The sequence below is a fragment of the Clytia hemisphaerica genome, unplaced genomic scaffold, assembly GCF_902728285.1.
Source record: "Clytia hemisphaerica strain Z4C2 unplaced genomic scaffold, Clytia hemisphaerica genome assembly, whole genome shotgun sequence".
NCBI classification, from domain to species: Eukaryota; Metazoa; Cnidaria; class Hydrozoa; order Leptothecata; family Clytiidae; genus Clytia; species Clytia hemisphaerica.
In genome coordinates this window covers 37074-52483 of record NW_027103927.1, presented here as the reverse complement: position 1 = coordinate 52483, position 15410 = coordinate 37074, and the positions used below count along the sequence as shown (strand labels likewise).

At 35.7% G+C, this 15410-nt stretch overlaps 1 protein-coding gene across 1 annotated transcript in view; it reads right to left on the bottom strand.

Moving 5' to 3' along the window:
• The window catches only part of LOC136809728 (protein MON2 homolog), a 42493-nt gene that overhangs the window by 10082 nt on the left and 17001 nt on the right, over nucleotides 1–15410 (bottom strand). Inside the window, exons 20-26 of the mRNA XM_067066275.1 lie at nucleotides 14912–15087; nucleotides 14034–14196; nucleotides 13358–13681; nucleotides 12035–13105; nucleotides 10981–11101; nucleotides 7671–7737; nucleotides 7246–7433 (exon numbers count right to left, since the gene is read on the bottom strand). Coding sequence (XP_066922376.1) covers nucleotides 7246–7433; nucleotides 7671–7737; nucleotides 10981–11101; nucleotides 12035–13105; nucleotides 13358–13681; nucleotides 14034–14196; nucleotides 14912–15087 — 2110 coding nt within the window. The remainder of the gene's footprint in view (nucleotides 1–7245; nucleotides 7434–7670; nucleotides 7738–10980; nucleotides 11102–12034; nucleotides 13106–13357; nucleotides 13682–14033; nucleotides 14197–14911; nucleotides 15088–15410) is intronic.

The window sequence follows — 15410 nt, the reverse complement described above, 5'->3', positions numbered from 1 at the left end:
AAATATCCTGGTTCATCATTTCTAGAAGTTCATCCAAACTTTCAAATGTTTTCATTTTCACATCATTGAGATGACAATGTTTCATATCCAAAGATGCCCAATGGTAATGGTTGATGGTTGGTCCTGAAAAAGACTCACATCCTTCATCCTCTCGAATATTGAAAGAAACGATTTCACCTTCTTTTTGTTGAAGACCATAAATACTATCGCTCCTAATGATATCAAAAAGATAGCTAAACTTTTCAGTAAACTGCTTTACATCATTGATAACAAAAAAATATACATCATCATTATAGTAGTGTATCTTGATCCTTAACGGTTGTGTCTTTTTTATTTCACGCGGAGTGTTTACTTTTTTCAATAAGGCAACAAAATACGAAAAGTAAACTTCCATAGGGTATTTTATGTAGATATTGATCATAGAAATCCCATTCATGCATGTTTCATTAAACAGGTCATCTCTTGAGAGAAGGTATCGTTGTATGTATTCATATCGGTCGAAATCTGGTTCTTTTATCACATCAGTTAGATCTTTGAGTAACATTTTTGTTGTCTCTACAGGTAATTTCCATTTCCAACCAAATGCAAAAGAGATCCGATGGGCAGGCAACCAATTTGGAAAGTCACAAAAATCAGTGCTACAGTGATAAATGATCTTCCACAATCGGTCATTTTGAAGGCTTCGCATTAAGGGAATTATTTCGTCCTTGAATGAGTAAGGTAGTTTGAAGCTATGTAAATAGACCAACGTTTGTTTGACAGTGTTAGTTCCCATCACTTCTTCGTTATAAAGACACTTCAAGAAATTTATCGCATCGTTCTGAAAAATATACTCCGAAATAAATGCGCTTTGATGAAAATTCCTTTCAAAATGATTGGCATTAAAGTTCGGTCGCCATTGAACAACAAAACCATCCTTCGGAAGATATACATTGATCGTGAAGCAATCTTCGTTCCATGTCAAAGGCTCCAAACGTCGCAAGATGTCATCCAAAAATTCCAATTCCATAGTATTAGCAATAATAGTTATATTATTTCTTTTAGTGCAGGCCAACATTGTGAATTCTTGAAACTGGGACCCATTGCAATGAAATGATGATGTCAATATAAAGAGAAAACAAGTCACCAAAAAGGAGATACGAACCATTTTGTAAATACTCGAAAAGACTTTCAGTTGTTGTGAAAAGAGTGAGTAGAGTAAATGTATTCGATGCTTTTCTTGCAAGAATTTATACCAATTTTTAGGAAAGTCCCTTAAGAAAGTGTTTTGAAAGAAATAATAGACTAATTACTGCTGACTAATAACCTTATCATAATGACGATGTCGCCTATTTACTCACTTACTATACAAGATTGCTGTTTCTATCTCATATCTGATGCTTTATCTTTTAATTAGACTAGAGTCTACTTTTGTCTGAACTTTGCTTTTTGATAATCATTTATGACGCTGAGTCCAGTGAAGTAGACTAGGAGCATTAGGCGGGGTCGCCATTTTGAGAGAAAATATTTAGAATCCAAATAACAATAAAACTATTACTTGGAGTTAAAAGATATAATCTTTTTGCAATCCCTTATTCTCAAATAAAATCATTGGTTCATACTGTTTTTACCTTCAAAAACAACTAAAATCTGGCGGACTGTTTTACAGTCCGCTTAAGCAAAAGCATATTACCATATACTACCGGACCACTTAATCGCGCCATCCAGTCTATAAAAAAGCTTTAAGTGCACCCCGGGCTATCTTTTAATTCGAAACCGAGAACCGTTGGGAAAAGAGGAGAAGTTGACGTTTACTTGAGACAAGCTAGGTGCTAGAACCGGCATTTTCAGCCTGAAAAGTATGTTTATTGAATATCAGGCTCTGTCACATTTTAGGTATTGCCATCTGGCGTCAGTGTCCAAATTTTCATGAACAGCTCGAAAAATTCAAGAGAAACCGTTTTTCCGCCGATTCTCGACTGTTCCGTTGATTTTTAGAAAGTTCCAGCTTCAAAAAATCAGTTTTATTGACAATTGAATCATGCTTGATGGTGAGCATTGTTAGCAATAATGTTTTTGTGTAAAAAAATAAAGAAATACTAGGGAAAAGTCCAATGAAAATCTGAAAAAACAGCGATTCCTGGGATAGGAATTTTCATTATGAATTTGGCCAAAAAATTGAGAATGATAAGAATAACACCATCATATAATTTAGCAACTGAACCTAAGAATGCCATTTTTAATGCTGAAAGGTTCCACAAAACAATTTCATGCTTCAGGTGTGTATTACATGTTTTAAATTTTAGGTTGAACTTGTTTTCTAACCTAGGAATACCGTAAGAAGATTTGAAGATGAATTTTTTGAAAAAGTAAAATCAACTATGGGAATCACCCCAACAACTCTGATTTTTTTAATATATACTATAATTTGAGAAACTACATTACACTTACGAACATATACTACTTACAAAACAAACACAGAAAAAAATAAATAGTTCCTCCCCCCTCAAGGCTCTTAGTGATATTGCCAAAGCTATTGAATAAAAGACAAGACGCCTTAGCGGCGTTAAGGCCCAGCGATTGTCTTACGCTTATGCGAAATACGCTTGTAAATCTGACTGTGTTTAATTTACGTAATTGCGAGGTACATTTTCTTTATGTCCGAATCTGATATTGGACGCTTTTTGTACTATTTTTCCTGTTACAACTACCTTATATATAGAGGTTAAATTTGAACTAATTGATTAGGCACTTATAAAAGGGGTTCAATTATTTCGCTAGGTTGGTATACACAGGGAAATAAACTAAAATAATGTTTTTCCTTTGAAGAGATAATTATTTGTATGAGGGTGTTTGGAGTTTAAATCTCATAGTAGATCTTTAACAAGGGAACTCATAGGTAACCGACAATTAAAAAAAAATAATACTACATATATACAGCTGCATAAACTACGCTTCAAAAAATTATAAAAATTTAATTAAAGTTACAAAACGCACCCTAATAAACAATCCTTTAATTTTTCATTAAATCTTAATCATATTGTTTTAATTGTTGAAAATAGCCAACATTTATTAGACGATGATCTCATATTTATATACTGAGAAATTTCAATGTTGACAATTTGGACAAAATTCACAAAAACAGTATGGCATTCTAATTTTGTTTAAGATTTCAATTAATAGTATACTGTATTAAGCAAAGGTAGTCAAAAGATTTCCCACAAACAGTTAGTCGCATTAGCATCCCACCGAAATGCGTATCAAAGATTAATGCTGCCATTGCACTATATCGGTTACTTGACTCGGAAGCAAAAAAATGCATCACAAAACTTCTAATAGGATTCATGAAAAAATAAACTGGCGCTTTTTAATGAAATTAACATTTTTATGAGAAATTACCAACATTTTGAGCCATAGATGAAAAAATTTGAACCGAGCCAACGTTTCAATACAAAAACAAGCTAGATGCTGAATGGACCTACCTGATGATGAAAGTTAGATAGCAATGCGAGGAGAAAAAAATCAGTCAGAAAATATATCGTTTAGCGAAAATGCATAACGCAATAAATTCATCATTGATTGTTGATGGGGGGAGAGGGAAGGGTTGTAGGGAAAAATTAATAGAAAGTTCTGGTCGCAAAAATCAGTTTTATTGACAATTGAATCATGCTTGATGGTGAGCATTGTTATCTTTTTGCGTGAAAAACATAGAAATACAAGGAAAAAATCTAATTAAAATCTGCAAAACGGCGATTTCCGGCATTTTGAACCGAAAAAATAAATTTCTCAAAAATCGAACTCAGCCAATTTTGCTGAGCATTGCAAATGCGCATCTTTGTGTAAAAAATCAGAGAAAACTATTGATGAAATCTCGAGAAAATGCCAAAAAACCGGTTTTTCCAGCATATTTCTGGCATTTTCGGCCGGAAAAGTACGTTAATTGAAAATCAGGCTCTGTCATATTTTAGGTATTGCCATTTTGCATCAGTGTGCAAAATTTCATGAAAAAATATAAAGTACAGCTCGAGAAATTCAAGAAATACCGTTTTTCCGGCGAAAATAGGCTGTTCCGGCGATTTTTAGAAAGTTCCGGCTTCAAAAATCACTTTTATTGACAATTAAACCATGCTTGATGGTGGGCATTGCTATCAATAATGTTTTTGTGTGAAAAAACAACGAAATATAAGGAAAAAAGTCCGATGAAAATCTGCAAACAAAAAACGGCGATTTCCGGGATATTTCCGGCATTTTCAGCCGGAATAGAATTTTTCTCAAAAATCGGACTGGGCCATGTTTTAGACATTGTTAATACGCATCTTTGTGCAAAAAAATCAGAAAAAACTAATGATGAAATCTCGAGAAAATGCCAAAAAACCGGTTTTTCCGGCATATTTCCGGCATTTTCGGCCGGAAATGAATTTTTTTCGAAAATCCGGCTCCGTCACATTTTGGGCATTACCATTTTGCATCTTTGTGCCAAAAATTAGGAAAAACTAATGAGCCAATCCCGAGAAAAGCTAGTAACGAACGGACGAACGGACGAACGAACGGACGAACGAACAGAGGTTAATTTATAGGACCTACAGCCCACCGGGGTAGGTCCAAAAACTAATTTCAAGACACCCATCTAGATCGACATGCACCAACAAATAGGCTATTTCCCCGGAATTTTTTCCCGACCTGAATATCTCCGTTATATTTTGAAAAAGAATTTTCCCATAAAACAATGAAATGTACGATTGAAGTAAAGATGGCAGGTGAAGCAAAGGATGGAATAGTTAAAAAAATTCAGACAATTTTGCGACTTCCTGACTCAAAATAATCGGAAAATTAAGAGAAATTATCAGTCGGTCGGACGACAAACACAAGTTGTGGCCTAAACCGTTAGCTGTAAAATCTGTAAAGTTATCGGTAATCGAACGAATCGCTACATGGAAGGTCACATATCTCAAATATCTTTGGTCGTTTTTAAACATTCCATTTGCCTGGACCTTTAGACCTTCAAATGATACCAAAAGTGCAATCAAATCTATATAGAGTTTCTTTAGGAAATTTGCAATTCAATTTGATTGTCCATTCTGTTTGATTGGTTGGATATGATGATGATATTGACTCGAAAGTTTGACTTTTATAGCGTGACCTGACCAATCCAACGTTTGCTCTGTTTTGTTTTTGCCATATATCAATTTTGTTTAACTGTATATCAATAAGGAATTCATACAATACATATATACATCTGTGATAAAATTCTACCCAAAGCTGATATGATAATCAGATTGTCATACTCATATAAAAGTTCAATAAGTTTCACGGTGTTTCATGCATCATGTTGGCATGGCCACAATAATGTTGAATAACATCAATGTAAACAATGGTAGTAAAAACTTGCATGAAGATCATAATCATCCGCCAGCATGATTCAACACCATTGACTTTTTGGAAATTTTATTTCCAGTCACCAACCATTTCATATTGATTTGTCTTGTTTTTCTGGTAAAAAAGTTGTTAGTTATTGATTGTTCGCTTAATACTTCGAGCCAATCTTAATATGAATCAAATAGTTGTGTTATGTTGGCATGAATGAAGAAACCAAGCTTCAACGTAAGTTTGTTGTTTTTTGGATGCAGGCATCAGCCATCTTTTGATTAACTTCCTTGGAATTACAGGAATTAAATTGGAATTCCTGTCTTATCTTTTCGTTATCCTTTCCAGTCAAATACATCTAGTCGGGTTCATGTTGAATGTACTCCTGACTGTATTATATCTAACATTACATAATAACAGAATAATAATAGAACAACATAATGTATAATGCAGTAGTATAATATACAATTTGCAAACACCGTAGTATAATATAACATATTATATAATTCATTTAAACACGAATACATCCAGTCGGGTTCATGTTGAATATATGGAAGCTTTTAGCCTGTAAACCATAAAACCCGTGTGATGCGCGAACACAGGGGAGACCCTAGCGTAACAGCAAAGGGCTAATGAAAGGCCCATATGCTATCGCTGGGCCAAAAAAACTTAAAGGGAAAACCATCACTAAAAGGATAAACACAAATATTAAAAAATATTAGAGCTGTGTAAGAAGATCATTAAACTAAAATAAGGCACCGCTAAACCTCTCAGAGTCAAAAATAAATTCAATGGCAAGATTAATTATTGAGTTGTTTAGGTTGAAAGGTAATTCTGAATCACCGTACAATAAAAGGTTGAAGAGCTTAGTGGAGACTTGATCTGATTTGATAAATCCTCACAAATAATTCTTCAAACATCAAAGATACCATCGTCTATCCTTAATCAGTCAGTGATTATGATTTAATTGGTTAAAACACGAAGCAATTTATAAACAGAAAAGGTATTAAAAAAAATCATTACCCCTTTGTGCTATCTACGTGATACCAACGACGCAACAATTTTCCTCACAAGCAACTTTAAATATGCTCCACACACTACGAAAGTAATCAAGGAAAAACCATTTCCATGGTTACGAAAATGTCTCACTTTGCTCATGAATCGACGCGACTTAGCGTTACGGAAAGCACGCAGAACGAAATCTCACGAAGATTACAAGAAGCATGGAAATAAGTGTACTGGGAGGTTGAAAGATGTAAAGAGAAACCATTACGAACAAATTTTAAACGAAAATCAAACCAATCCAAAGAATTTCTGGAACGCTGTCAAAAGACCTTTCCTGTAAAGTCAAAATTGAATGTGCCCTTTACAACCAAGAATATGAAAATGAACGAACTACAATCATTTTCTCTGATTAATTCAGCGAGATCGTCACAAAGCTTAAATCATTTTTTTCATTGTTCACTGACCACGTTTGGAGACCACCTACTCATCACACTTGGTGGAAAAACGATAGCCTTTTTCCAGAGTGTTTGAACTTCCCCTGAACCCTGAAGTGATGAACAAATTACCTATCCACAAATATTCAGCCTTGTGATCTTATTTAGCTTGTTCTCAAATATTTACAAGCGGTGATCCTCCGATTGTTCTTAATTTTCAGCCTCGTGTTCTCATATAAAAAAGCGTGTAAAAATTTGCCAATCGAACCCTCTGACTCGCTCCATCCCTCTTTCCCTCCCTCCCTCCCTCACTCGCAGAAAGCCTCAATCCTATCCACCTTCCACATGCAGATGTCACAGGCTTGAAGCATCGGTCCTAACTAGGAGGAAATCCATTTCAAAGATCGACCAACTACTAGGGGAAATGTTGTCAAGATGTCAAACTTTAGATTAATAAACTTACTATCAAACATGGTAGTACTGGTCGTATGAATAGATCCACGATTCAGCAATTTCATCAAAGTGTCGACAAATTCTTGTGGCAGACTTGCCGAGTTGGGGAGGATTTCTTGCCGTATCAACTTGAGAATCTTGACATCAATTTGCTCATCAGCTTGGTGCTGTTCAAGTGTTTGTGTATCTGGTGGTGGGCTAGTGCAAAGAAGAATTGCAAGTATTGTCATCAAAGTTGAAAATGTTTCAGTATTTCAAAAAAGCCAATTTTCCAAAAAAACAGCTTCAAACTTCTTAAAGAACCTTGCCCTCTGTCACTTTGCAAAAGGTCAGGAAAAACTAATGAAGTAATTTCACAAAAAGACTAAAAAACTTAGCCCGAATTTGCCCCAAATTTGTTTTATCAAAATCGAAAAATCACCGTGTAATATATACCTTTTTGAAAACAAGAAATCTTCTAATGTTGTGGCTAAAGCCATCCATGTTGATGTGAATTGATCGCCTACAAGAAAAATAAAAGGAAGTAGGGTTAGAAAAATCTTCCAACATAATACAATATAGGCCATTAAGAGTCTTCTGTTTTTTTGTAAAAGTCAGGCTGGTGGCTTAAAACTCTTAACCTGAAATATTCCACTGAGCGATTTCATAAAGACAGGTGTGACAAGACTCAATAAAACGCAACAATTTGAAATACTTTGAAGTTTAACTTTTACATTTTTTGAAAGTGTGAATCCTTTTCAGGATTTTCTCAACGATATATTTTAATGAAGACGTCTAATGCGAAACTATCGAGACCCTGGTTACACTTACAAAAAGATTAGACTTGATTAGACGAGAAAAAAATAAAGATTTCACTACAGGCTGGTTGGAGAGCGCTCAAGGTAAATTACCTATCGTACGCGCGGCCCTTGAGGGTCTATTTTCCAAGCTTCCCAAAGTGCACTGTGAGGGTCGAAATGAGCAATGATGAGAAAAAGTGTTCTCTAAGGTTGTAAAATTTGGAAAATCTAACCCAATTTTGCCTAAAAATTGTCATAAATTTTCAAAAAAATGTATTAAGGGTCGATTTTTCGCCCAAAATATCAAATTTGGCTAAATTTTCTCTACACTGTAAAGGTTCAAAGACCTAATTTTGGGCCGCACGTACGATCGTTCTTGGAGCGAGTTTCCCCACCCTTGGAGACTTGTTTACTATTGAGTCATAAAAGAGAGATTTCGAAAAGAAAAAAAAATACAATTCATTCAAAATTTTCATATATGGGAAGTCTAACGAGATAGAATAAGGAAAATTAATACATTGATCGCTCATTTGAAAATCAAAAGTGTGGCTCATTCCAACTTTTGATGAAAGCACAGTTTAAAAAGGGAGCAGACTTTCGTAATCACTTTTAATATAAAGTTTCAAAGACCCTCGAAACGAAAAAGCTCGAACGATGGATAAAATGATTCAAACTTTTCTCAATCCCTCATTCGGTTTATCTTATCTCTGTTTATCTTCATTTCCACCTTGCATGGAATCATAAATTTTTAAAACTCTCTCTCCTTTCTCACAAAAGTCTTTTTATCCCTACGTTTCCTTACATTTAAAAAGCTACAATACTAATTCTTCAAAACATGAGGGAACATTATAGTAGAAAGTGTTTCTTCAGAAATATAAAAAAAAGACTGAGGACGCTAACTGATGAAAAACAAAAACATTGAAATTTTTCCTTCTCCTTTGCGATGGATAATCGGAAAATTGTATGGCATGAAAACAAGTACTGTTCGACTAAGCAGCAATTCAAAGTTGGTAAACAGAGGTTGTTGGTTGCTAAGAAACAGTTTGTCGCAGCCGAGATGAGGCTAAATGAAGCAGAATACAGGTTAACGAATGCTGAGAAAAGACTGGATCGAGTTATCGAAGAATTCGATGAATTCGATGAACGGTTTTACCGAATAGAAAATCGGTTTGCACGAATGAGTGAGCAGACAAACTCACAGGTGAAAAATAACTGCATGGATAAAACAAAGGAAGGTTTTGTATCGAAATATGAATACCGTCGTGACAATGAAACACACGAAAGGAAGCAAGAAAACCTGACTGTAGCTACTATCAAAGATGGAGAAGTAGACGAAAAGGGTCAACATGGCAAGCACTCCACCTGCCCTGTTATAGACCATTACAAAATATTTCAACAGAGAAACAAAAACTTCAAGAATATGGAAGAAAAAATCCAAAGAATGGAAGAAAGGCTAATGATGATAGACAAGAAATTCGGTAGTGTCGGATGCTAAATCCATAGGCCTGATAAAAATGAGTCTTACTAACTTCCAAATGAGAGGTCTTTAAACGAGCCAAAGTGAATAGCAAACAGAGTTCACTGAAATTGTGAAACAAGACGATCTTCCAGAATTTGTTATGTTCAGTGCTGTTCATCACTAAACAGGCCCGGTGGAAGCAGAAAGACTGGAGAGACTTCAGCCCTCTCACTTTTGAGCAAATTAGTTGAGCAAAATTGGGTTGTTTTTATAAAAACAAGTGATTCTTTTATGGACCTACCTGGTTATGCATTTAACACATAATTAATATCTACGTGAGCGTGACCATTAAACAATCATTCAGAACACAAATAATGACGATCTATTAAAATTAGTCGTTTGTTTCTTATAAAAAAATCAGTTTTATTGACAATCGAATCATGATTGATGGTGGGAATTGCTATCAATGTTTTTTTTTTTAAGAAAAAACAAAGAAATGTTAGGAAAAAGCCCAATGAAAATCTGCAAAAACGGCGATTTCCGGCATATTTCCGGCATTTTCGGCCAGAAAAAAAATTTTCTCAAAAATCGAACTCTGTCATGTTTTGAGCATTGCGAATACGCATCTTTCTGCAAAAAATCAGAAAAACTTAAGATGAAAATTCAAGAAAATGTCAAAAAACCGGTTTTTCCGGTATATTTCCGGCATTTTCGGCCGGAAAAAAATGTTTTTCGAAAATCGGGCTCCGTCTCATTTTAGGTATTGTCATTTTGCACCAGTGTGCAAAATTTCATAAAAAAATATAAAGTACAGCTTGAGAAATTGAAGAAATACTGTCTTTCCGGCGAAAGTAGGTTGTTCCGGCAATTTTTTAATAGTTCCGGCTTCAAAAATCAATTTTATTGAAAAAATTTTTTTTTTTCGAAAACCAGGCTCCGTCACATTTTGGGCAGTGTCATTTTGCATCTTTGTGCCAAAAATCCGAAAAAACTAATGAGCCAATCTCGAGAAAAGCTGGTAACAGACGGACGGATGGACGAACAAAGGTTAATTTATAGGACCTCCAGGTAGGTCCAAAAACGTGTAAATCATTTCACTGTTTGCGAGTTTACGAGAACAGAGATAGAACATAGTAGAATACTAGAATCTTAGAAAGGCTGGACAAATGGAAAAGGCTTTACCAACTTGGTCATAAATACCATTCTCCCCAGGAGTAGCGTTTTTGGTTGGATAGTATGAATCTTCAGACCAACAAAAATACACGATGTTTTTAGAATTGTGAAAAAGCTGATACTCCTACAAACTCCTTATTTTCCTTCTACTAAGCAAAAGTGGTTTTTTATAAGAACAAACTATATAAGAAAATAAAAACAAGGATTTGGGGGCACCCGATCTTTTAGGAAACGGAAAAAATACCCACAAAAGTTAGAAAATAAGAACATATTTAGAACATACAAAGGCTTCAAAAAACTTTGGATGTTCTTATAGAAAAAAGTGTAAAGAAACCTTGTTGTTGGATATGAACTTTCAATCCATCATGTAGAACACACAACAACAAGTCAACAGCCAATTTCCACGTGTTTTGTGATGGACAAGCGTACTTCAATTTCAACGGTAAATGGATAGTCTGAAATGGGAACAAAACGAAAATTTAACATTTTTTAACAATAATATTTGTACTTGTAAAAACAAAATAAATAAATTTTTCAAACGCGTAATATTATCACCATTCTCCGTATACACGTTTTTTATAAGAACAAATTATATAAGAACATAAAGCTTCCGTGACCAAAATGTTAAGAACAAGTTTAGAACATTTTAAGTCTTTGTGGGCTCTAAAACACCAGATTTCGTAGGCAAATAGACAAAAACACTCAAATCGGTGAAAATAAGAACCTGTTAAGAACAATTTTAGGCTTAAAACTCAAAAAGTTAAGAACACCCGAAGGCTTCAAAAATTTTGTATGTTCTTATTAAAAACCTGTATATAAATCCGTGTGCTGGTCTTTCAACAGCAAAATAATTGTTTTTTTTCCATCAGAAGAGTGTAGACCATTTCTTTTGCTATTCAAGACTTTTTTAACGCGCTGTTTTGTTTTGATGACTCGTCTTAAAAAAGTGCATGGTTGCTACATGCAAGATTGGCATTTTTCCATAGCGATTCCATGGTGCGCACCCCCACGGGGGTTGGTATTGGAGAAACAAGTTAAGATGGGATTATTCACTTTAGGTGGGATTTTTGGTGTTTTGGTAAAAGCTAATGTTAGTTTTTCTTATTTCCGATTTAATCTTAATTTTTTTCTAAATTTTATATTCTATAATTAATTCTTTTAAAATACTAAACTTTTCTCCTATTCATTATTATACTGTAATAATTTTTGTTTCGTTCCTCGAATTAGTATAATTTTTCGTGGGAGTAGCATTTTTCTGGATTGAGGGTGGGAATTTTAGGGGTAGATGTGACCTGGAACACTGACCCCTTGCACACTATGGGCTCAGGCCTGGCTTTAATATTTAAGCTTGCAACCGATTGAATATAGAACGTATTTGAAAATCTTACCTTGATAATATTTTCTAATACTTTTAGTTCCACAACATTCTCCCTAGCATGACTTATCTTGTACAAATCTTGTATCATTTTCATTGCGTGTTCAGCTAATGGCACATAGTTCATCACCACCCATTCGCCCGCCCGTCCTCGTGGGGCGTAACTTTCAGTTTCCTTGGGCGTTGACGCAACCTTGGGCGGACAGCAGGCGAATTCAACGAAAGAGAGTAGCATTGAGAATAAAGTAGGGTACATAGGTTGCTGAGAATTATGGTCCAAGATATTACAACCTGACAGCATCGGTATAGGTTGTTGTAGGGCTTTGATAGAGTTGAGAACGGACTGCTGCAAAGGCGAGAGAACAGTCTCGTGATGGAAGGTGGGTAACAAATATGGTGAAGTGTCGGAATGTAATGGCATTGAAATGGACCTCGTTAGTATCTTACAAAACCTTTGTAAATCACCTATCCCGAAACGCGTGAAGATGCGCGAATACAAAGGTGGAAAGATATTTATGAGTGCCGTCAGATACGGTTGTGAAGGATAGATGGTCCGTGTTTCCGTCTTGCCGTTAGCGTCTTTTGTAGTGCACAAAAAGTGTTCATTTTCCATGGAGTTTGTACCGATGTTTTGCCAGATTCGCCAAGCATTTGCCCAAAGGTCCAACTCCGTATCTGTGATGTCTGCAACGAATGATACAGCGCTTGCGTCCGAAGTTGAATCTTTGGATTTGGGTGCTTTATTATTCGCACTCAAGTCATCCACGATTTCTTGAAAGCTTTTCAAAGAGTTTAATGCAACTTCAGAGTTTTTACTTAAAGCGTTCGACTCGATGATTTCTAGTAAGAGCGCCCACGCTCTGGGATATTCATCCAACTTCTTCAAGATGTGAGATCGGGTGGAGAACACCCTTGCCACACCCGCAAGGGTGAGCACACAGGTTTCCGCCCATTGCTTCTCAGCAGTATCTCTTGAGTGATGGATGAGAATATTGCCAGGGAGGACGGTGTTATCGGAGGGCGGTGGACAATTTGCCGCCACTGAAGAAGTAGACCGAACTTTCTCTAACAGAGGGAATAAAACCTGAAAAAGAGGAAAGTTCGAACTATTATTCATTTGGAAGGGGTTTTGAAAGGAAAACAGAATACACACTCGTTGAGAAACTCTGTTCTAACATTATTACAAAATCAGAATGGTTCATTCAAGTGGAAAAAGTCATACAAAACACAGCTTCGCACAGCTACTTCCCAATAATTAGCTTTTGTTCGAAAACTCAAATGTTTTTTTGACTAAAATAGGGTAAAGGGGTGGGGCCAAACGTAAACGTAAACGTACCTTCCATAAAACCATATACCAAGTTTGATTCTCTAACAAACCACCGTGAGCCGAAATAGTCGAGAATAAAGTCTGTCCGGCGCTCTTCCGCACTGCTGGCCTTGGATCCACACATAGTTCACCTAGCTTGCCATATAAGCACATCCAGGCTGAATCGAACGGCGGGACCAATGAATCCAAGCTAGGGTAGAGTTCTATATTATGAATAGGACTTTGTGGAGCGGTTTCTTCCTTCTTCACAAGATCTGGTTGACATTTTTTGTACTCTTCCAAATCGCGTTTCAGGTTCGATCGGTTTTGATACAAAAAGTCTGATAAATTCCACTGTCAAAGATAATGAAGGATATTACATTTTGAAAAGTGAAGCTTAGCAGTTGGAGCGAAAAACAATAGATTTGGCATAAATATTGACGCAAAGAGGCAAGGTTTTTCAACGAGGTTTTGAACGGTGAAAAAGAATGCGGCTATTATTAGTATTAACTTTCCCTAAATCTTAATTGAACTATTTCAGGTTTCATGCCTTCAAGATTCATGCCTTACAGCTAACCACGTCATGCAAAAAGTTTCATATTTTTCATCACTTTTCACAACTAAAGCCGGGTGAAACTGTTCCATTCTCAACTGATTAAAAACATTGTTACCAAAAACGACCTCTCTTAACATTATTGACACTTACCAAGAGCCCGATAGCGGTCAGACTGATATTGATTTCATTTGGTTGCAAGCCAAACTTGCCGACCACCTCTACGAGGACTTGCAAACACCAGCACGGAATTATGGGTAAGTAGTCAGTAACAACCAATTGTAAACTTTGGAATGCTAACCGCGTGATGACGTCACTGAAATACAAAATATTTTTTATTAGAGAGGAATCATAGGCTATTTCTGAACTGGAAGATAACAAGCCTCCTTATTTATCGTGAAATTAGAACGTAGAATGACTTCCCATTTGGCTGCAATGTTGTACGATGAACAATAGCGAGTTTATGTATTTGCACTTTTGGGGACGCTAAAGTGACTGAAACGATTCAGAATAACCCGCAGTTTTGACCCGCAAAATCGAGGACGGTAAAAGTGCTGATTTGATGTAGACAAATTAGAACCTTACCACCTCCGTCGCAGAAAAACACACATACATAAACTCGGTAATGTCATTATACCGGAAAGCGTGAAACTGGTTAACAAGGTCCATGAAGTATTTCTTTCACTGGTAGGGAGTCTTTTAATCCTTAATATAAATACCTCTACAAAGGGTTTACTGAAACAAAAGAATATTTCCTTTTGGTAGAATTCAAACTTTTGGTGTTGTCTGGTCATTGTGATTTTAAAAGCCTCAACCACTCGCGTATTTATAAAGGTCAACAGTCTCTAATTCGACATTCTACTATTCAATAATCTCCATTATTCGATAATATTGAAAGTCACCGTGTCAACCAGAAAGCCTAATAAACAACGATCTACCATTCGATGCTCTCATTCTAAAAAAATCTAATTCCCCTCGGAAATCGATTAAGAGAAATTAACTGTATTTACACTTAGACGAAATTCTCTTACTTTTGTTGATTAGTAGCACTACCAATGATCCTGAGCATGACCGGCCAAGTTGTTCCCAGTTGAGTGGCACGTTCTTGTAAGATGTTAAGAACGCATTCGAATTGTTGTTGACGGAGGTCTGTGAATTGTATGGACGCCATTTCTTGTAATGGATACATCACCAACAGTTGTAATGGCTACAATGAAAATGTTCAGATATGTGTATTTCTGATTTCAAGACTTCAAATGAAGATCAAAGATAATTTTTCTACTCCTTCAAAGTTCTTGAATTTATATTTTCCTGAAACTTTTAACTCATTCAAAATTTACAGCCCTCTAAAAATTGGGCCCATTTCGCCCATTTTTGGTGATTTTTAGCCTACTTTGGAGGGCGGCAACTTTTGCTTCAAGAAGAATAGGAAAAGTCAATTACAAAAAATATTTTTCTAGTTAAGGAGACCTGCTGAGGGAGGTGTTAACTGAAAGGGTCAGACAATTTGTTCAAAGTAAAAGACGTTTA